The following is a 22,030-nucleotide window of genomic DNA, read 5'->3' as shown; positions in this document are numbered from 1 at the left end:
ATTTGAATTCTTGATACAGTCCCATAACAGATTTTAATTCTTGATACCGTCCTATAACAGATTTGAATTCTTGATACAGTCCTATAACAGATTTGAATTCTTGATAGCGTCCTATAACAGATTTGAATTCTTGATATAGTCCTATAACAGATTTTAATTCTTGATAGCGTCCTATAACAGATTTTAATTCTTGATACAGTCCTATAACAGATTTTAATTCTTGATAGCGTCCTATAACAGATTTGAATTCTTGATACAGTCCTATAACAGATTTGAATTCTTGATACAGTCCTATAACAGATTTGAATTCTTGATAGCGTCCTATAACAGATTTGAATTCTTGATAGCGTCCTATAACAGATTTGAATTCTTGATAGCGTCCTATAACAGATTTGAATTCTTGATAGCGTCCTATAACAGATTTGAATTCTTGATAGCGTCCTATAACAGATTTGAATTCTTGATACAGTCCCATAACAGATTTGAATTCTTGATACAGTCCTATAACAGATTTGAATTCTTGATACAGTCGTATAACAGATTTGAATTCTTGATAGAGTCCTATAACAGATTTGAATTCTTGATAGCGTCCTATAACAGATTTGAATTCTTGATAGCGTCCTATAACAGATTTTAATTCTTGATACAGTCCTATAACAGATTGGAATTCTTGATAGCGTCCTATAATAGATTCGAATTCTTGATAGAGTCCTATAACAGATTCGAATTCTTGATAGAGTCCTATAACAGATTTCAGAAGTATCATAGCGTAGAGTACAAATGGAGCTTCGCGTGTTGGCCGCTATGTGACTCTTTGACACACTGAAAAGGTTTATTGCGAAAAATCGAAGGTCTGTATGTCTACTTCGATTTAACTAGTTTTCAGGCCTATTTCAATAACTGTGTTTCACTTACTTCTGCTAGAGAGAATGTTTATATTCCGTCAATTTTCCCCTTCGCTCCCGTTGCAGCTCTAGGATAAGACCCTGGCTCCTCCCCTTAAATATCAATCAATTCCAGGCGGCGCATTATTGGCTCCTTAAATATTACGTCCTGTTGACGCGATTGACATTCGCGTGAGTGACTCGTCAAATAAGAACGCCTCCTTTTCCATTTCCTCCCCCCTTTAGTTGATTCCCCTGGTTCATGATGCGTCGCGACTGACGGAAAATAAACATTCTCTCTATATATAAATAGATCAATTCTTGCTGTTACTAAAGCTTAAAAAACATAGGTTGATTTAGAAAGTCAGTGGGTGAAGACTCACTTCCTCTACGTCATAACGTCGTCTGCCCCGTCGTGCGTCAGAGTTAAAAGGAAAGTAGACTTGATGATGTAGGAGAAGCGTGTTTTCACAAGAAGGGGAAAGCAAATTTTTAGCCACTAACGAACATTCGTAATCAACCTATTAAAAATTAAAATTCAACCTTTCAAAGTGTTTCGGAAAAAAGTCCTGATAGACGATCCTCCGGGAAATAAGGGCCCCTTAACGATTCTGGGAAAAATAGTCCTTATGGGGTCCCAACACAAATTTCGCTGGCGGGCCCCACAGAGCTACGCCATTTGACACGACGTCACCCATAATGGGGGTCATGACCTTAGGAAAAGAGTGGTATTGATACTCCCTGTCTAAACTAATAATAATCAGCTAGGCACCACCTTAGGCCTAAGTCATCTTGCGACTTTTAAAGCCATTAATTAAGGCGGCCGGGTTAAATTGTGTAGGTGGATGGTGGCAAGCCCTTCATGAAACGCGAGCCCACAGCTCCCTTAATTCGCTATTACTGTTAACTCTCTAAAGGATTCCTTTTCTCTCGATACGGCTTTGGGAAATAGATGAAAGTTGCATAGTATTCAGTCTTCGTGTATTTAAAGGACGCATCGAAAAGAGAACGATATCCCCCCATGGGCATTTTTACGAAAGAGCCGCTCCTACTCTGGCTCGCTAGCTTTATATCCGCTCAAGCTCTTGCTCGTTAGTTTGAAATTCGCTCACGCTCTGGCTCGCTAGCTTAATATACGCTCACACTCTGGCTCGGTAGCTTAATATACGTTCACACTCTTGATCGGTAGCTTAATATACGCTCACGCTCTTGCTCGTTAGGTTAATATACGCTCATGCTCTTGCTCGTTAGCTTAATATACGCTCACACTCTTGATCGGTAGCTTAATATACGCTCACACTCTGGCTCGGTAGCTTAATATACGCTCACACTCTGGCTCGGTAGCTTAATATACGCTCACACTCTGGATTGGTAGCTTAATATACGCTCACACTCTGGCTCGGTAGCTTAATATAGGCTCACGCTTTTGCTCGTTAGCTTAATATACGCTCACGCTCTTGCTTGTTAGCTTAATATACGCTCACACTCTTGATCGGTAGCTTAATATACGCTCACACTCTGGCTGGGTAGCTTAATATAGGCTCACGCTTTTGCTCGTTAGCTTAATATACGCTCACGCTCTTGCTTGTTAGCTTAATATACGCTCACACTCTTGATCGGTAGCTTAATATACGCTCACACTCTGGCTCGGTAGCTTAATATACGCTCACACTCTGGCTCGGTAGCTTAATATACGCTCACGCTCTTGCTCGTTAGCTTAATATACGCTCACACTCTGGCTCGGTAGCTTAATATACGCTCACGCTCTTGCTCGTTAGCTTAATATACGCTCACACTCTTGCTCGGTAGCTTAATATACGCTCACACTCTTGCATGTTAGCTAGATATACGATCACGCTCCTGCTCGTTAGCTTGAAATCCGCTCACGTTTTGCTCGCTAGATTAATATCCGCTGACGCTTTTGGTCGCTAGATTGATATCCGCTCACGCTTTTGCTCATTAGATTGATATCCGCTGACGTTTGAGTGGCGAAATCGGCGCTCATATATTTTATTTTTATAACATTTTTCGTTCTTTGTGTTAACAAGATTTTAGCGCCTGTTTATCCCCTGACATGGCCACGGGGGGGGGGTCACTTTCCAAAAACGAGCTTTTCCGACGTTGTAATTAAATGGAGTAAGCGATTATGTTGCCTGACTAAGTCACAGGTCATAGGCTTAGTAATTTACTGCAAAATTCAGATGATTTGGCAAACACCGAAACTAGCTAATTTTCTCTGGCGCATTTCAAATAATCATGTTCCATAAGACACTTTAAGTTTTAAATTTCGGTGTTATTGGAAAACCCCTTGGATGCTTTCCCGCATTACACCGAAAAGACTCGTAAAGCATCGTCCCCTATCGGTGCAGCAGCGCTTAATCTTTTAATATTAGACAGGTTAAGATACCCTTTGGAAAACGTGCAACTACAACTTTTCAAGTTCCCTCTACCCGTTTTCAAGAGGGTAGCTTCACTTGTCTTCTCTCACCGCCGACAAAAATTTTGATTTTCAAAATGCATAGAAAAACCAAATATATTTTAAAAATGTTACAAACTTGGTTGCAATGATTGGTTATTCCCCTAAGTATTTCTTTACCTGCCATACAAAAACTCAAAGGCCTATCATCCCAAAAGGGTCTCATACGTCAGCACTAGAGAACTAGATACTTCAAATTAGAACTAATCAATCAACTATAGAGGCCCTAGCCTCAATACCAATGGTAACTATAGTATAGAAGGGAATCCGAGGGGTCGGACATTTGTACAAAATACCGTACACTTCTCAAGAAATCTCCGACGAAATCTCAAAATTTCTGACCAATTTCAAAATCTCTGACGAAATCGCAAAATCTTATGAAATCGCCAAATCTTATGAAATCGCCAAATCTCTGACGAAATCGCGAAATCACAGAGATTTCGAAATCCCGTACGCGTTTTTTGGGAATGTCCGACCCCTCGAGGGAATCATCTTCTTATACACTAGGAATGTCTAAGGCTACTTTGCTATCGTGCTTTCGAATCACTTGAAAAATGGCCGAGGCTTAAACTACGACGAATATAAGACGTAACACATTTATTAGATTCATCGCTGTCACAGAAAAATTGGACGACTTAACAAATCCCGATTCGTCTTAAACTGAAGTTCTTGGACAATTTATAATATTAACCGTGACGTAAAAGTTGAAGTATTTAGATGGTTAGAAAAGAACAAATGAGATAAGTGAATTTCAATTGAAGTCGAGGCTTATTGTCGAATCCGTCGTACCATGTCTATGGATAAAATATCGACTGTAGATCACGTTCCTTTGTACTAGAATCATCAGTTCCACCGCAGATTTCCTTAGACATTCCAAGACGATAGACCAGTTGAAGTTTACCCTACGTCCGAACCTTTTCCCTTTGGCACCAGGTGGAGCTAGCGATTGATTTTTTCCGTTCCGAAATGAGAAGGCGAACGCAGAATTGCTTTGGGTAATAATAATAAATGGAGACCCGTTGTGGGGGGTTGCTGTCGATATCATGACGTCAGAAAAGGGAATTCCATATTTCTTCTCACGAAATAATATTCGGATCGACCTCATTGTTTACCGGGTTGTCTCTCATTCTTTCATAGATGGCGCCAGAATAGCATAACGAGAATAGGCGTCTCGGCTATCACCTCGACCGCGGCGCCGTCTGTCGGCTGTCTATCCCCCGGACTATATGTCAAATCATAGGCGCCGTTTTGTAGTTGATTGATCGGCTTACTCTATTTCAATCTCGAGTTCTAACCTTCAGTCCCGCTGAAATACTTTACAATCCATCAGAAAATGGTCCGACGCAGATTGTAAAACACACGTTACGAAACATTAGTGAAGGGAAATAGACGGTAAAATAAATTCCAACGGCTTCCCAGCCTCTAAAGGGTTTTTGAATTTGGGGGTACGAAAAAAGGGGAAACGTTTCGTGACAGCATGGCTGCCAGCCTCTCCGCTTCGCGACTTTAATTGTCACTGAAATCATTTCAACCGTTTTTCACGTCATTACGATTGATCTCAGTTAATAATTTGTATTTTAATTTAAAGAATTCAAGTTATAGGTAAATTTACAGTTAAACAACCATTTTGTCTAGCTTTTATTCCCGAAATATAACGGTCAGTTTACTTAGATGGCGCCACGTGCTCTACGAAGAATCACGATTTAGATATTTGTTACTCGGCGAAAGTTAAAAATTGGCCTCTGCGCATGCTCCAATACCAACCAATCCGGTGTTCCCTCCCTGGCTAGTGTCCAGTTTTTAAGTGGCAATGACGGTTTAAAATTCCACCCCCATTTATTTTACCGTCTATTGAATTGGTTGACCTCTTTCATTTCCCCCAGTTGCGCACTCAACCGATTCTCAGATGAAAGTTGCGTTTACTGAACCAAGTTAATAATTATGATAGATCAGATAACAAATTATGCACATTTACACACAAATTTTATCAGATCAGTTGATTTGGATCAAAATGTCAAAACAGATAATTTAAATCCGAAACTGATCGGAATTCACCGTAAACTGGGAAATTTATATATATATATATATATATATATATATATATATATATATATATATATATATATATATATATATATATTGTGTCCACTAAAAAACGAAAGATGATAAATAACTGAAAAACGTTATTTTTGAAAAATTTCAAATTTCTATGGAACGTAAAATTGAATGACCTTGAACTATGTTTTCAAGGTCATGCAAAAACTATCTCGAGAACCGTTAAGTTTACGGATTTGGTTTCAATTCGAAAGTTGTTGCTCGCCATATTATTAGTTTAAATAACTTTGACCAATCAGAAGCCGATAAATTGAAGGTTAATAAATTCAGTGTTTGATAATAAAATAATCTGATTAGTTTTATTTTGACTAACAAGGAGACGACCCTAGGTGAAAATCACCGATTTGGTTCAAACTCGGATATAGTGTACACCTCCATGCACCCTAAAAAACCTGCAAGGGAAAAGTTGCGACGGGCTTTCGTTTTGCCATGGCAACCGAAACCTTTTTTGACAACATGATTTGGGATTTTTCCATTGAAAATAACAATGGAATCTGAAGGATTTTAAGGGTCCCCCCTGTGAAACCTTTTAAAAAATGAAAATTTTTGAAAATTTCAAAAACGTTAAAAAAAATTTAAATTGATTTTAAAAATTAAATTTAATCAAGTTTAAATGCAATTTGGTCAATTGGGGGACCCTTAAAATCCTTCAGATTCCCATGTTATTTTCAATGTAAATAATTCCAAATCATGTTGTCAAAAACGTTTTCGGTTGCCATGGGAAAACGAAAGCCCGTCAAGTTACACGGAGGTGTACATTATACCCGACTTTGAACAAAATCGGTGATTATCACCTCGGGTCGTCTCCTTGTAAATCAAATAAATACTGAATAATCTGCAACTGTTCAATTATGCCACCATTGGCTACGATACACGCTTGAGCTCGTTTAACGACGGAGTTCATAGTGTGGATTAATTATTCTTCCTTGTGGTCATGGAAACCAATCTTAAATAAATCAGATTCAATTTACACTTATAAATGCCCCCCCCCCCCCCCCGCACGAGGAATGTTCCATATAAATTTGAAATGTTTAAAAAAAATGTTTTTCAGTTATTTATCATATTTTGTTATTTAGTGGACACCCTGTATATATTTTCCCAAAACGGCTTCTCATGAGTGTATAATAGATCGATTCCGAGAGTAAGTGAGTGGGCGAAAATGGCTGTTTTCCTCCCTTAATCTCGCGAGAGTGGGGGAAAAGTCAACGGAACAATTCACCCACTTACTGACTTTCGAAATCGGCCTATTATTTTCGATAAGTGTGTCAATTAGTCGACATAATTAGCGATCGAAATGTTTGGAGTGACGTAGAATGGACGTCATACCCAAAAAGACAACGGACTCTAGCGGGAAAATTACGCAACTTAAAACTAAATGATTTCTACGACGAGGCCAAGGATGCCTACTAGGCCTGATGAATTAGTCTGAAGTCCACCCCAAATGTATGCTCATTCTAAAAATGGTCCACGAAATCTGGTCTACAATCTGAATGAAAGCAGTGGTGAAATCATGCAAATCATTTAAAATCATGGAAATCTTTTAAAATCACTATTAAAACACCCTAAAATCGTTTGTAAACATGCAAATCATTATAAATCGCTATGAAATCATTTAAAATCGCTATGAAATCATTTAAAATCACTATGAAATCATTTAAAATCACTATGAAATCATTTAAAATCGCTATTAAATCATTTAAAATCACTATGAAATCATTTAAAATCGCTATTAAATCATTTAAAATCACTATGAAATCATTTAAAATCGCTATGAAATCATTTAAAATCGCTATTAAATCATTTAAGATCACCGGGAAATCATTTTAAACACCGTGAAATCATTTAAATCACTGTGAAATCACTATAAATTAACCGTGAAATCATTTAAAAAATCGTGAAACCATTTAAAATCAACGTGAAATCATTTAGAACACCGTGGAATCATTTAAAATCGTGTGAAATCATGCAAATCTTTTAAAATCACTATTAAAACACCCTAAAATCGTTTGTAAACATGCAAATCATTATAAATCGCTATGAAATCATTTAAAATCGCTATGAAATCATTTAAAATCACTATGAAATCATTTATAGTGGGATGGCGGAGTGGTTAGCACTTTCGCCTCGCAGCAAGAGGAGCCGGGTTCAATCCCAGCCTGTGGCACTGGGTGAAAACTCGGAACAACTCCTTCTGCGTTGAGTTTGCAAGTTCTCTACCCACTGGTTTAAGGGGTTTTCCCCCGAGCTCTTCGGTTTCCCCTTCCATAAAAACTTGTTGAGGTTAACGGTAATAGTTAGTGTAGGGAGCTGTTGGCTCGCGTGGCTTGCAGGGCTTGCCACCACCCTCCTACGCATTGTAACCCGGCCACCTGAATTAAAGGCTTCAAAAGTCGCTTGATGACTTAGGCCTAAGGTGGTGCCTAGCTGATTATTATTTATTATTTATTATTATTATTTATTTAAAATCGCTAATAAATCATTTAAAATCACTATGAAATCATTTAAAATCACTATGAAATCATTTAAAATCACTATGAAATCATTTAAATCACTGTGAAATCACTATAAATTAACCGTGAAATAATTTAAAAAATCGTGAAACCATTTAAAATCAACGTGAAATCATTTAGAACACCGTGGAATCATTTAAAATCGTGTGAAATCATGCAAATCTTTTAAAATCACTATTAAAACACCCTAAAATCGTTTGTAAACATGCAAATCATTATAAATCGCTATGAAATCATTTAAAATCGCTATGAAATCATTTAAAATCACTATGAAATCATTTAAAATCGCTATTAAATCATTTAAAATCACTATGAAATCATTTAAAATCACTATGAAATCATTTAAAATCACTATGAAATCATTTAAATCACTGTGAAATCACTATAAATTAACCGTGAAACCATTTAAAATCAACGTGAAATCATTTAGAACACCGTGGAATCATTTAAAATCGTGTGAAATCATGCAAATCATTTAAAATCACATGGTAATCACGCGCACTCAAAAATACTATGAAATCACCTCTAACCAAACTGAAATCCCCGTGAATCAATGGGAAATCAGTGAAATAGTCTGAAATCAGTTGTACAACATTTTCTATAGTGCCCCTCATTTAACACATAATTGTAAATATGGAAGTTATGGTAGAGTGCCCTAGCACTTAAGAGTATATTTTTTCTCATCACCCGGGACAAGACTAAATTTTTTCTTCAACAAAGATAAGTTTAGTTGAAGGATTAGCAACTCCATAATACCGAAATTTTGTTGTTGGGTATTTTTTAAAGGTCAGCCAAAATTCAAAGTCAGCGATCCGATAAATCTTTAAAGGCGCTTATTTTTTGGATGTGACGCTTTCCTACGTCACTCCACACCTACCTACTTTTCGGCCAAGGTTTATTTCAATCGTGATTTTAAACAAATGATTTAAAAAAAATGATTAATATAAATCGCCTATCGATACTCTAGCAATGGATAAAATTCAAAGCGAAATAATAACAAGTAGTAATTAAATATAATTGAGATTAATTAAAATCAATAAAAATCAAAATCAATAAAATTAAAAAACAATAAAATTCAAAATCAATAAAATTAAAAAAGAATAAAAAATCAAAATAAATAAATTAAAAAACAATAAAAATCAAAATCAATAAAATTAAAAAACAATAAAATTCAAAATCAATAAAATTAAAAAAGAATAAAAAATCAAAATCAATAAAATAAAAAAATCGATAAAAATCAAAATCAATGAAATTTAAAAATTAATAAAAATCAAAATAATAAAAATTAAAAATCATTAAAAATCAAAATAATTACAATTAAAAATCAATAAAAATCAAAATAATAAAAATTAAAAATCAATAAAAATCAAAATAATTATAATTAAAAATCAATAAAAATCAAAATAATTACAATTTAAAATCAAAAAAAATCAAAATAATTACAATTAAAAATCAATAAAAATCAAAATAATTACAATCAAAAATCAATAAAAATCAAAACCAATAAATTTAAAAATTAATAAAAAATCAAAATAATAAAAATTAAAATCAATAAAATTAAAATAAATGAAAAATCGAAATCAATAAAACTAAAAAATCAATTAAAAATCATAAATCAATAAAATTAAAAAATCAATTAAAATCAATAAAACCAAAATAAAATAAAAATTTAAATAAAATAATTTTTTTTTCGGATTATTATAAAATAATTAAAACCCAACCTAGCATAAGACCATGAATGTAATACCTGTACTCTAACAAAATTACTTGATAATCATAAATAAACGAATTTATTACTAATACTCTTACCCATTTTCGTTCAATTAAAAAGATGTGAATTAAAATTTTAGAAATTAAATTTCCGGCTAAGCCTTAGCACTGAAAGCTAATCAAGTTTCAAAACGTTGCTCTTCAATACAATTTTTGAGCGGCGGCGCGTGACCAACGTCATAATAACTAAGCCCCTCCCACCCTAGCGACTGAGGCTAGACTACCTAATGCAGTTCGATATTCACGGTTGAAATTAAAACATTCATGATGAAACTAAATAAATGAAAAAACTACAATTTTAATAAAATATAAATAGAATTTTCCAATATGTTCCTAAAATCGAAAACTCAAAGGCCTCATTTTCAGTAATGACTTTCACTTAATAAGCCGCTTATGGGACATAATTATAGTCTTACGCTTTTGTTTTTTCACAACATTATTGGAACGACAGAAAGAGTCGATCCCCTTCAATTACAGTCGCCTATTGTCAAAACGGATTTCAAAAAACCTTTTATAAAGAGTACGTTTTTTCTTCGCCAAGAAAGAAACATAATTACCCAACTTCAACAATTGCAAAAGAAGGAAAATGGAGAGCAAGCTGCGCCAAAAGTCATTCGTATCAATTAAAAAAACCTTCTAAGTAAACGACCGGGAAAATTAGCCACGTTTTAAGCTGGCGCAAATGGAATCCGCAGAGACGACCCGTTCCCAAATACCTACGACTTACCAGAAGTTAATAATCTCGCTCTAGGTTAAAAGTGTTTCTTTCTATAGACGGACATTGTTCGCTGTCAGATTGGCACGGGCTTTCTTGTTACGGTGACTTTTGGTGGTGTGAGGGGTAAGAAAGTGACTCGAAGGGGTTGGGGCAGTGGCGTGGTGATGCGATCAGCCGCCCTGGGCACCGGTGGCTAGGGGGGCGCTCATAGTATGAAAATGTGTTGCTAGGGGGGCGCTCATAGTATGAAAATATGTTGCTAGGGGGGCGCTCATAGTATGAAAATGTGTTGCTAGGGTGGCGCTCATAGTATGAAAATGTGTGGCTAGGGCGGGTTCATAGTATGAAAATGTGTTGCTAGGGGGGCGCTCATAGTATGAAAATGTGTGGCTAGGGGGGCGTTCATAGTATGAAAATGTGTGGCTAGGGGGACGCTCATAGTATGAAAATGTGTGGCTAGGGGCGGGCTCATAGAATGAAAAGGTGGCGCTCAAAGTATGAAAATGTGTGGCAAGGAGGCGCCTAAAGTGTGAAAAAGTGTGGCTAAGTGGGCGCCCAAAGTGTGAAAATGTGTGGCTAGGGGGACGCTCATAGTATGAAAATATGTGGCTAGGGGGCGCTCAAAGTATGAAAATGTGTGGCTAGGAGGCGCCTAAAGTGTGAAAAAGTGTGGCTAAGTGGGCGCCCAAAGTGTGAAAAAGTGTGGTGAGGGGGGCGCCCAAAGTGTGAAAACGTCTGGTGAGGGGGCACTCAAAGGATGAATATGTGTGATTAACACGCGTTACTATTTGTTGTTAACGTAACTAGCGCCTGTTAAACCTGGTGGCAGAAGGGGATATTCGTTAATCCACTTTAAATATGGAAATTAATAATCCCTTTAATCAAGGAAGCTACTAAGAATTTTGCAATTTAATATTAATTAAACGTGTCAATCAATTAAATTAATTATATGCAACGTCTCCTATTACCGGATTAGCTTTCCAGCATAGCTATCGGCCCATTTCGAAAGAGCCGCCAAAGATCTTTAAGTGTCATGTTGTTCCGAGCAATTTCAGGAACGTACTTCCTCCAATCACAGAACGTATTTTCGAAGCATAGTGCGCCATCTATGAAACAAATTTTCTTCTTTTATAAATTTGAATACGGCTTTGTAACTGCTGTCAATAATTACAATGCCCTTGAAAACAGAAAATTGAATGTCGCTTTGAATACAAGAGGAATTCGGTGAAGGCAAGCTACTTTGGTAGTGAAATTAGACATAATATTTATTACACTTTCAACGAACTCCAAGAAGTTATAACGTACTAAATATATGCCAAAAAATATTAAAACGTATTTTCGTATCACAAATTTTTCCAAACGTACTAAATACGATTAAATAAATCCAATGCTTACTTTCGTATTAAAAATTTTAAACCTTTTAAACAAGTTGACAAACCAAAATGTGGTAGAAGGCTCAACTGCCGTGCAGGAAGGCCCTGGTTCGAATCCCGCTCGATACTAACGCAAATTGAAAAAAAATTATCCTACACAATAATTCCAAGAAACTGCGAACGCGGTGATTACACTTAGCCCCGCAAATCCGTACGCGTTCGCAGCCCAGGCAGACAGACCCACAGACAGACAGACACGGTGATTGTAAAAAGTACAAACGTACGGCTCGGAACATCACTATAACCGTGTGCAGAATCTCAAAATGTATACTTCTTTAGTATGAAAGATATAATATACTTTTGGTTTTACCAAATCCGACTTTTCCTTACGTTGTTTGTTAAACAAAAAAATGTTTTTCTTTTGAAGTCGTAAGCGGCTGAGGTCGTTTCCCTCGCGAGGCGAAGGCTTGTAGAAGAACACTGAAAACGGTCATAGAAGAATTAGAGAAACAGAGCCCTAAAAAAACACGAGCGCCTCGGTTACAATTATTTTTTTAGCCCTCCTGAAAAAGCATTTCCATCACTGGTTAATAGAACTTTCTTTAAAAAAGTTTAAAAGTAATCGTTGTAGTTATACCCTTATTTTGGAAAGCAGTTAAAAAACTGAGTTGGATATCCTAATAAAGCTATTTATTATTATTATTATTATTATTATTTTAAGTAACAGAACACAATAATTTAGCGTATTCACAATAATCAACAATCTCAGACTATGCTAAAGATGATTTGGGTACATTTGTTCGAATTTCATTCGTCCGAACGGTGGTACAAATGTCCGAATGATCATGAAAACGTATTTCATTTGCCCGAAAAATTTATCACAACTTTTGTTGGTGATTTAGTCGTTCAATTTATGTTAACTTTACTGGCGAATTTCATTTGTTCGAATACTCGTTTGTCCGTTTTTTCGAACAATAGGAATTGGTTGTTTTTTTTAATATTGTTAATATAAGAAAATAGTAACATTAACGTGAACCTAACCTAACCTAACCTAACCTAAAATATCCACAACATTGATCAATATTAATACGAATATGAAGTAAAATATACAATATATAGATATAGCAGCAATTAAGAAAAAAACAACTTGAACAAACAACGATATTTACAATGTAGTTTTTTATTTTTAATTCTTGCACTAAAAAAATCTGGACCAAAAAAAACAGCAATAAGAAATACTAATTTAGCGACAGAATTCGGACAAGTGATGCTACCGATTCGGACGAATGAAACAAACAAGTTGTCCAATTCGAACAATTGAAACATTTGTTATTTCGGCGGTTCGGACGAATGAAATTCGAACATTTGTTCCACCGTTCGGACGATTGAAATTCGAACAAATGTACCTACCACCTAAAGATGGCGCCACTCAAAACCAATCTAATCAGCTAGGCTAATACTATTTATTGCAGTTGGTTCAATGCAACATTACCATTGCTAAATAAATTAAACCATCACCAAATCAATGCAGCCCAAAATTAGGTTTAGCGTTCATTCAAATATTTTGACATTCAAATGAATTGCGCCTAAAATGATTATTTTATTCACGTGCAATAATATTTTAAATTAAACTTGGACCAGACCAGGGTTTTTCAACTTTAGGAGGTTAGTTAACGGAAGCATTTGATTGGCGCTCATAAGTCAGACTCGCTTTCGGCCCTATTCCCACCCACTTTTATCGTTATTGCACATTAGCGCCATCTAGGTTATTTACATTAAATTAAGATAATTTATAGTTAAAAAAATTAAATACATGTTATTAAATTATTTTCATGGTTTATTTCTACGAGCTTTTGTGTATCTGCAATAGAAGGCGCTGTCTTACTTTACCTCGGTGGGAGGGGGAGAAAGTGTGACTTATTGCGTGACAGGCGTGTTTATTACTGGTATATCGTCGTAATCGAACCTGCAGAAGTTGTATAACCCTGGTATGGCCTAAAGTGTAGTCGCTATGACAACAGAACGTACTCCAACTGGAAATATTGGCCTCCTTAAAAGGTCCAAAATTACATAGAGTAAGAGTAAACGGACTTTATATACTTTAGTTGTGTGTGTGTTTAAGTTATCCTTTAAATATTGGCCGTTACTTGTTGGAGAGTTTCCAAATGATTTTATTTCCGTTTCCAATTCTTACGAAGACCCTACGTTCCTAAAATGTGCAGTGGCGGAGTGGTTAGCACTTTCGCCTCGCAGCAAGAGAAGCCGGGCTCGATCCTACCTTGTAGCACTGAATAATTACTCGAAATCACTCCTGCGTAGAGATACGAATCGGTAATTTACCCTGGTAATTTACCAATACGAATCGGTAATTTACCCTGGTAATTTACGCGGTAAATTACCCTGGTAACAGTAATTTACAATTTTCTCAGGTAAATTACGAAAATGGTAATTACCCTGGTAATTACCAGGGTAATTTACTGTGGTAAATTACCATGGTAATTTACCATCGTATTCGTGATTCACTGATTCTCAATTTTCTTTGATTTTTCGGTCTAAAATGTACGTAAAATACGTCGCGCAAGATTACAAAACTCAAAACCTAACGTTATTCGCGTTTTAGTGTATTTTTGCATCGTTTAATAAAGTATTTTCACTCCAGCAAACACTAAGAGCTAGGCATCGATGCGCCACCTAGATTCGTTTTGGTAGCGAATTTCCAAGGAGTCGAAGGCCGTGTTAGAATAGTTTGATACGTTTAATAGGAAGAATACTTAATTTCTTATGTCTAGCCCTGTTTAAGAAAAATCACATTCATGATTCATCTGTCGTCTGCTAAAATGTTAGTTTTATTTTCACTTGGTTATTCCGAACATCTGCGTTAGTTTAGCGTTACTTCGAAGTAGTCTAGCAAAAGAATATAGTATTCTTTCTTTAAAGTTTTATTTGGTAAAAATGGGTAAAAGAGAGAAAGTAGACCTAGTTATTAAGAAAGAGAGAAAGTAGACCTAGTTATTAAGAAATATTTTGAGCAACAAACGGTGAAGCCCGGTAAATGCGATTTGTTTACCCAATAAAAGCGTTTCTTCTTTGTATTCCTTGTTTTAATCGTAAAAAAAAACCTTTTTTTAAAAAAAATAAAATTAAGGTAATTTACCGCAACACGGTCAATTACGCTGTAAATTACCGCGTAATTTACTGATTTCCTAAATTACGGTAATTTAAGAACTCTACTCCTGCGTTGAGTTTGCAAGTTCTCTCCCCACTGGTTTAAGGGTTTTGCCCCCGAACTTTTCGGTTTCGCCTTACATAAAAACTTGTTGAGGTTAACGGTAATAGTTAGTGTAGGGAGCTGTTGGCTCGCGTGGCATGAAGGGCTTTCCACCACCCTCCTACGCATTGTAACACGGCCACCTTAATTAATGGCTTTAAAAGTCGCATGATGACTTAGGCCTAAGGTGGTGCCAAGGGTATTAGCCTAGTTGATTACTATTATTATTAATCGTAGCCGTATTATTCAGGGTTCCAATAAATAAATAAATTGGGAGCGAATCCAACATAATAACCCCATTAAAACCAACTCAATAATATCAATTTCCAGTTAATTAAACTCAAAAACCAAAATAAGCCAACAAACCCAAAAAAATTAAACTTAAAAAACCTAATAAAACCCTAAAATCCGATAAAACTCAAAAACCAATTAAAGCTGAATAAGCAAATAAAATATAAAAAAAAAACATTTAACCCAAAAAAACCTAATAAAACCCTAAAATCCGGTAAAACTCAAAAACCAATTAAAGCTGAATAAACAAATAAATTAAAAAAAAAACATTTAACCCAAAAAACCTAATAAAACCCTAAAATCCGGTAAAACTCAAAAACCAATAAAAGCTGAATAAGCAAATAAAAAAAACAAAAAACATTTAACCCAAAAAACCTAATAAAACCCTAAAATCCGATAAAACCCACTGAAAAATATCAATTTCCAGTTAATTAAACTCAAAAACCAAAATAAGCCAATAAACCAAATAATACCAAAAAAAAACCTAATTAAACCCTAAAACCAATTAAAGCTGAATAAGCCAATAAAATATTAAAAAAAAAAAAAAAAAAACCCAACACCTATTCAAATTGAAATATATTCTAGGAAAATCAATGCATGCGAATCAAAATACTCGGAGACTGTTACTACTGCGTGTCAGGGCTGCCAGTGTCGAGACCGAACCACGCTTCAAACTGCGTCCGCATGGGGCTGCAAATGATCGAGGCCATCAGGTACCCCCCCCCCCGCCCGCAAAGAAATAAACTACGATTAAAAATAACTGTCATTATCTCCGATTGGTCGCAGGGTGGTTCGAGAGGCGACGGAAATTAACGTGGATATGCGCATCGGCGTTCACACGGGGAACGTGCTCTGCGGAGTTCTGGGCCTGCGCAAATGGCAGTACGACGTCTGGTCCGATGACGTCACGTTGGCCAATCACATGGAGTCCGGAGGAGTACCCGGGTAAGTTATTACGTCATTCATCTCCCCCTTACAGCATCTTCTACGTCATCATTCGAATCTGTAACAAGAACTTATTTACGATTATCGAGAACTGAAAAGTTGGCCCGTTCTCTGGGCGGAGCTTATGTTTCAAACAGTATCGCCATCTGACGGGAATTATTAGAATACCTTGTATAATTTAAAATTTAAATATTAAAATATTGTAAACCAGAGTTTCGAAAAAACATTCTATAATTTCCAAAAACTTATAGAGGTTAACGGTAATAGTTAATTTAGGGAGCTGTTGGCTCGCGTGGCATGAAGGGCTTGCCACCACCCTCCTATGTTTTGTAACCTGGCCACCTGAATTAATGGCTTTAAAAGTCACTTGATGACTTAGGTATTAGCCTATAGCTGATTATTATTATATTCATTATTATTATTCTTATCCATACCGCTACTTGGAATGCTTATCCTGGCGTATCACGTATGGTAAGATCACTCTGACGGCTTTGGCCCCTCTTACGATATAAAAAATCCCCTTTGCGAGCACCTTTCTCTCACGTTGTTGTTTGTTAAGTTAACATAGTGACGTCAAAAAAACCCGTCAGCTACATCGAGACGAAAATCTGCCGCGATAAGCATTCCAAGTAGAGGTATGGATTCGATTACTCTCACCGCAAGAAAACACTTTAATATTGATTGAACGTTTCAGACTAAATTAATTTTGCAAGAATTAAATTGGAAGTTAAATCAAACTTTTCACGAATGGAAAAATAAAAATAAGGCTTCCCACTAATACTAGATGGCAACGTTTACGATTGAGGGAGGGGCTTAGGTAAGGCTTCATGTAAGCATTAACAGAGGCGGAGCAGAATGTGCAATTTGAACTGGGCGTCAAGGTCAAAATCTGTTTGACCACCTTTTGGTCGTAGTAAATTTCTAATTTTTGCGTTAAAAAAGGCCGTAAAAACAATATTTGTTTTGTCCATTTCTTTTAACATATATTTTATCTTTCCCACACATTCCCGTACCATTCAAAGTATCGCGATTAAAGGGAAAATCCATTACCGACCATTTTCGAACTCAAAATTATATTTTCCTTCCATTCCCTTTAACCGGAAATATAGAGATTAATCTGATCCGAGGGGCAGGTCACGTCTTAATCATAGTAAAATGATTAAATCAGGGTAATCGTGATTAAATCAAGGTAATCAAGATTAAAAAATCTAATCAAGATTAGAAAATCTAATAACGATTTAAACGAGATTTAATCATTCTAATCATGATCTAATCTTTTTAATCAGGATTTAATAATTTTAATTAGATTTAATCATTTTAATTAGATTTAATCATTTTAATTAGATTTAATCATTTTAATTAGATTTAATCATTTCAATCATGATTTAATCATTTTAATTATATTTAATCGTTTCAATCATGATTTAATCATTTTAATTAGATTTAATCACATCAATCATGATTTAATCAATATAATCGGTCGTATCATTAAAATCAAAACTAAAGTACGATTTAATCATACTAATCACGATATAATTTTTTTAATCAGGATTAAATCATTTTAATCGGATTTAATCATTTAATCATGATTAAATCAGATATAAACATTCTAATCATGATTAAATCAGATTTAAACATTCTAATCAGGATTAAACGTGATTTAATCAACTTAATCGTGATTAAATTGAATTTAATCAATATAATCGCGATTTAATCTTTTGAGGGGTGCGTCGTTAATCAAGGAAGTGACCTGCCCCTCGATCTGATCCCGCCCATTCTTCGGTATTTCCGTAGTTACCGTGGTCAATGGTGGAAAACGCGTTTCGACTCGGCACTCTAACGCCCACAGCAAATTCAAAAACTCAAACATTTTAAATTTTTCTCTCAGCAGTAATTTAAAACTAATGGAGTTGTAAGCTAAAACTATTTCCCAATAGGTTCGTGACTGAGCTAGCGGTAAGTAGATGACGGATCATTATCGAATTCAGCGGTCACGAACCTAGCGTTAAAATCTCTGGTTTACATCCCAATGACAAAACTACACTTTATAATTAGATAAATTCACACCAAATTTGGAAAATGGTCAATTTTGATAATGGGAGCGTAAATGTCACCGGTAGAAGGCGCGTTCTACGTCTTCCCTTTCGCCAGGTAAAGAAGCACTCTCTAGATAATAAAGATCCAACACGTGTTTATTAAATAAACCAGAGAACTCGGGAAGAGTGGACGTTTACCGGGGAAAGCGGACTTTATCGTCCAAATTTGATCAGTCGTTTGTTTGACTAACAATCGCGGCTCCCCCTGGCAGCTCCCCCTGGCGGCTAATGCTCCATTGTTTCGAGGCCGTTAAATTCGGAGAAAACTGGGCGGAATGATAATGGACTAATGCCCGAAATTCCGTCGCAAAGGGGGGGGACTATTCCGTATTCTGAAGGCGCGTCACTCCCATAATTCCCCTCTTCATCAAGACAAGTGGCTCCCCCTGGTAATCCAACCGGAAGAGCGATAAAGGTGTTCGATTCCGGCCCAACACCGATTGATCCCCAGGATTTCTATTTCATTTGCATTTAAAGACAAATATTTCTGTATAACCATAAGTCTATAATATTAACTTATAAGTTGGTCACTTTTGGGGAATATTTTACTGAGAGCTAGTAACGGTTTGACGTCATCACCAGAAGAAAATCTCCCCCTAGCGAGGCGATGCCAAGGCTACGTGTGACGCGTTAACAAGCGGACGCCAAACTGCGTAATGCAGTCTGTCTTGTGAATAGCTCTCAGTAAAACTTTTGCATGTGAAGAATAGGAAGTGTCACACTTATGTAACGTTATTATACACTTATGATATAACCGATACTAGAAATCGTTGTTCGTATTCCTGAAACCCTTGTTCTATACCCCGAGTCGACGAGAATATTCGGAATCGGAAATTTAGTGTCGATTTCAAAAACAAAGTTAACATCGACGATAGACAAGGTTAAGACCGCGCTACAAAGCGTGTAAGGAAAACAGTCTGCACGCGATAAAGCTGCTTCTTCGATCCTACAAGCGCGAAATTTAACTATCCAATAGTTATCGTGGCAAATGGAAAACCAAATTTGTCTAAAATGTCAATGGTTTCCAGTGCAAACCCTAAGCGACGAATCGTCAATATTTTGCAGCACAAATGCAAAATAACGCCGTCATTGTTAATAGGCTAGCTTCTACACATATATGGCTCCGTAAATATAAAATCAATTATTATCACCTAGGCTAATACCCAATAGTTTCAGCTGCCGTCGGTAATAGTTATTTTGGAAATAGATTCTTGTCAAAAACAAGACTATTATCGGACATCGGCTGTTGGCAAAAACAAAGCTATAATCGGCCATAATATCTTGTCAAAAATAAAGTTATTACCGTTAATAATTGCTTTAGTCAAAAACAAAGCTGTTGTCGGCCTTAGGTTCTTGTTGAACAAAATGTCATTATCGACCATAGGTTTTTGTCAGAAATCCAAAAAGCTATTATCGATTGTAGGTTCCTGTCAGAAACAAAGCTATTATCGACCCTAGGTTCTAGTCCAAAACAAAGCTATTATCGACCCTAGGTTCTAGTCCAAAACAAAGCTATTACCGTCAATAGGTTCTTGTTAAAAATAAAGCTATTATCAACCATCGGCTGTTGGCAAAAACAAGGCTATTACCGGCCATAGGTTCTTGTTGGCAAAAACAAAGCGTATTTCGACCATAGGTTCTTGTCAGAAACACAGCTATTATCAACCGCAGGTTCTAGTCCAAAACAAAGCTATTATCGTCAATAGGTTCTTGTCAAAAACAAAGTGATTATCGACCATAGGCTCCTGTCAGAAACAAAGCTATTATCGGCCACAGGTTCTTGTCAGAAACAAAGCTATTATCGGCCACAGGTTCTTGTCAGAAACAAAGCTATTATCGGCCACAGGTTCTTGTCAGAAACAAAGCTATTATCGGCCATAGGTTCTTGTCAGAAACAAAGCTATTATCGACCACAGGTTCTTGTCAGAAACAAAGCTATTATCGACCATAAGTTCTTGTCAAAAACAAAACTATTATCGCCCATAGGTTCTGGTCAAAAACAAAGCTATTATCGGCCATAGGCTCCTGTCAGAAACAAAGCTATTATCGACCATAGGTTCTTGTCCGAAACAAAGCTATTATAAACCATAGGTTTTTGTCAGAAACAAAGCTATTATCGGCCATAGGTTCTTGTTGAAAACAAAGCTATTATCGGCCATAGGTTCTTGTCAAAAACAAAGCTGTTATCGGCCATAGGTTCTTGTTGAAAACCATGTCATTATCGACCATAGGTTCTTATCAAAAGCAAGGTAGTTATGGGCAAACTATTACCCTTAACAACCTAGTTTTTGACCTCAAAACTTCACTATCTCCGGAATATTTCTTGAAAATCCGAATTTTCCGAGGAGAAGATTGAATCCTAACCGTTTTCTCTCATTATCTCGCACTAATCAGTAATGAACTATCTCGTCGCCGAGTAACGTGAAGATTTTGTGTTTGGTATGATTGCGCAGGCGAGTCCACGTGACGAAGGCGACCCTGCAGCACCTGGACGACCAATTCCAAGTGGAGGCCGGCAACGGGCAGGACCGAGACCAATACCTGTCCGAGCACCAAGTGGAAACGTTCCTCATCGTTCCTTCCAAAGTGAGCTATTACCCTCTAATAACGCCTCCGCAGTCCCCAGCGACATCTGTCGGGCGCGCTCGACGGAAATTTGTAGTTCCAAAACGCGATGAAACGGAGAGGATGGGCGCTATTCAAATATGCGGCTCACGAGCGCCGAGGCGACGACCAATTTCGTTAAGAGCGCAATGGGGAAAACGTTATTTAGAGTTTCAATCCAACTTTATGGCCGCTTAGAGACACGTGGGGAATTTCAGACGCTAATACGGACAAAGGTCGATTACATTCTACCATAAGTATGACACTTCCTATTCTTCACGCGATAAACCTTTACTCACAAGGAGACATCCCAAGGTGTTTCTCCCCGATTTTTTTCAAACTCGGGGTTAAGTAGACCTTCGTGTACCTTAAAGGAAAAGGTTCCAATGGCCATTCGTTTTGCCATGGCAACCGAAAATGTTTTTCAAAACTCAAGTTTAAACTTTCTCTATGTAAAATAACATGGGAAAATCACGGATTGTAAGGGATTCAAAAAATTAAAATTTTGGCCAAACAATTGGGTAAAATTGATAAAATTGGGCAAAATCGTAGGTTTTTACAATCCGTGATTTTGCCATGCTATTTTACGTAGAGAAAGTTTAAACTTGAGTTGTGTATACATGAAGGTCTACATAACCCCCGATTTTGAAAAAACATATGTCTCCTTGTCAGAGGTATTCCCAACACAGACTATGTAGAGGACTTCGAAGCAGTTTTGCGTCCATTTTGCTTTCATGATAGCGCGTCAGTAGGCAACTTTTTTCACGTGATGACGTCGCTTTCAGGAGATTTATATCATATTAAATCAACTCATTCTGCTAATTTTATTCGCTTGAAACATCTACCTTCACAAACTGATTTTTCCAAACATTTTTAAAGCAACTGTCGGCTCTATCATTGCCACTCGTATTATGAAAAGGCCTCTGCTATTAGAGATGGCCATGAATCAGTCCGATTCTTCGAAAAAAGCGACTTTAGTG

The 22,030-nt window shown here is 36.5% G+C and overlaps 1 protein-coding gene across 5 annotated transcripts in view; it reads left to right on the top strand.

Annotated features, from left to right (window-relative positions):
* Positions 1 to 22,030, top strand: part of Ac76E (adenylate cyclase type 2 Ac76E) — a 266,968-nt gene that overhangs the window by 159,631 nt on the left and 85,307 nt on the right. For 4 of the 5 annotated variants that reach the window (XM_090169106.1, XM_090169107.1, XM_090169105.1 and 1 more), the window contains 3 exons: positions 15,991 to 16,118; positions 16,192 to 16,350; positions 20,900 to 21,032. The exons of the other annotated variant lie outside the window; for it this stretch is intronic. In XM_090169106.1, the coding sequence (XP_090025232.1) occupies positions 15,991 to 16,118; positions 16,192 to 16,350; positions 20,900 to 21,032 (420 nt within the window). The remainder of the gene's footprint in view (positions 1 to 15,990; positions 16,119 to 16,191; positions 16,351 to 20,899; positions 21,033 to 22,030) is intronic. 5 annotated transcript variants of the gene reach the window in all.

The sequence above is a fragment of the Leiobunum rupestre genome, chromosome 3 (genome assembly GCF_980474605.1).
Source record: "Leiobunum rupestre chromosome 3, qqLeiRupe1.1.hap1, whole genome shotgun sequence".
Classification (NCBI taxonomy): Eukaryota; Metazoa; Arthropoda; class Arachnida; order Opiliones; family Sclerosomatidae; genus Leiobunum; species Leiobunum rupestre.
This window is presented reverse-complemented; position numbering and strand designations above follow the sequence as displayed.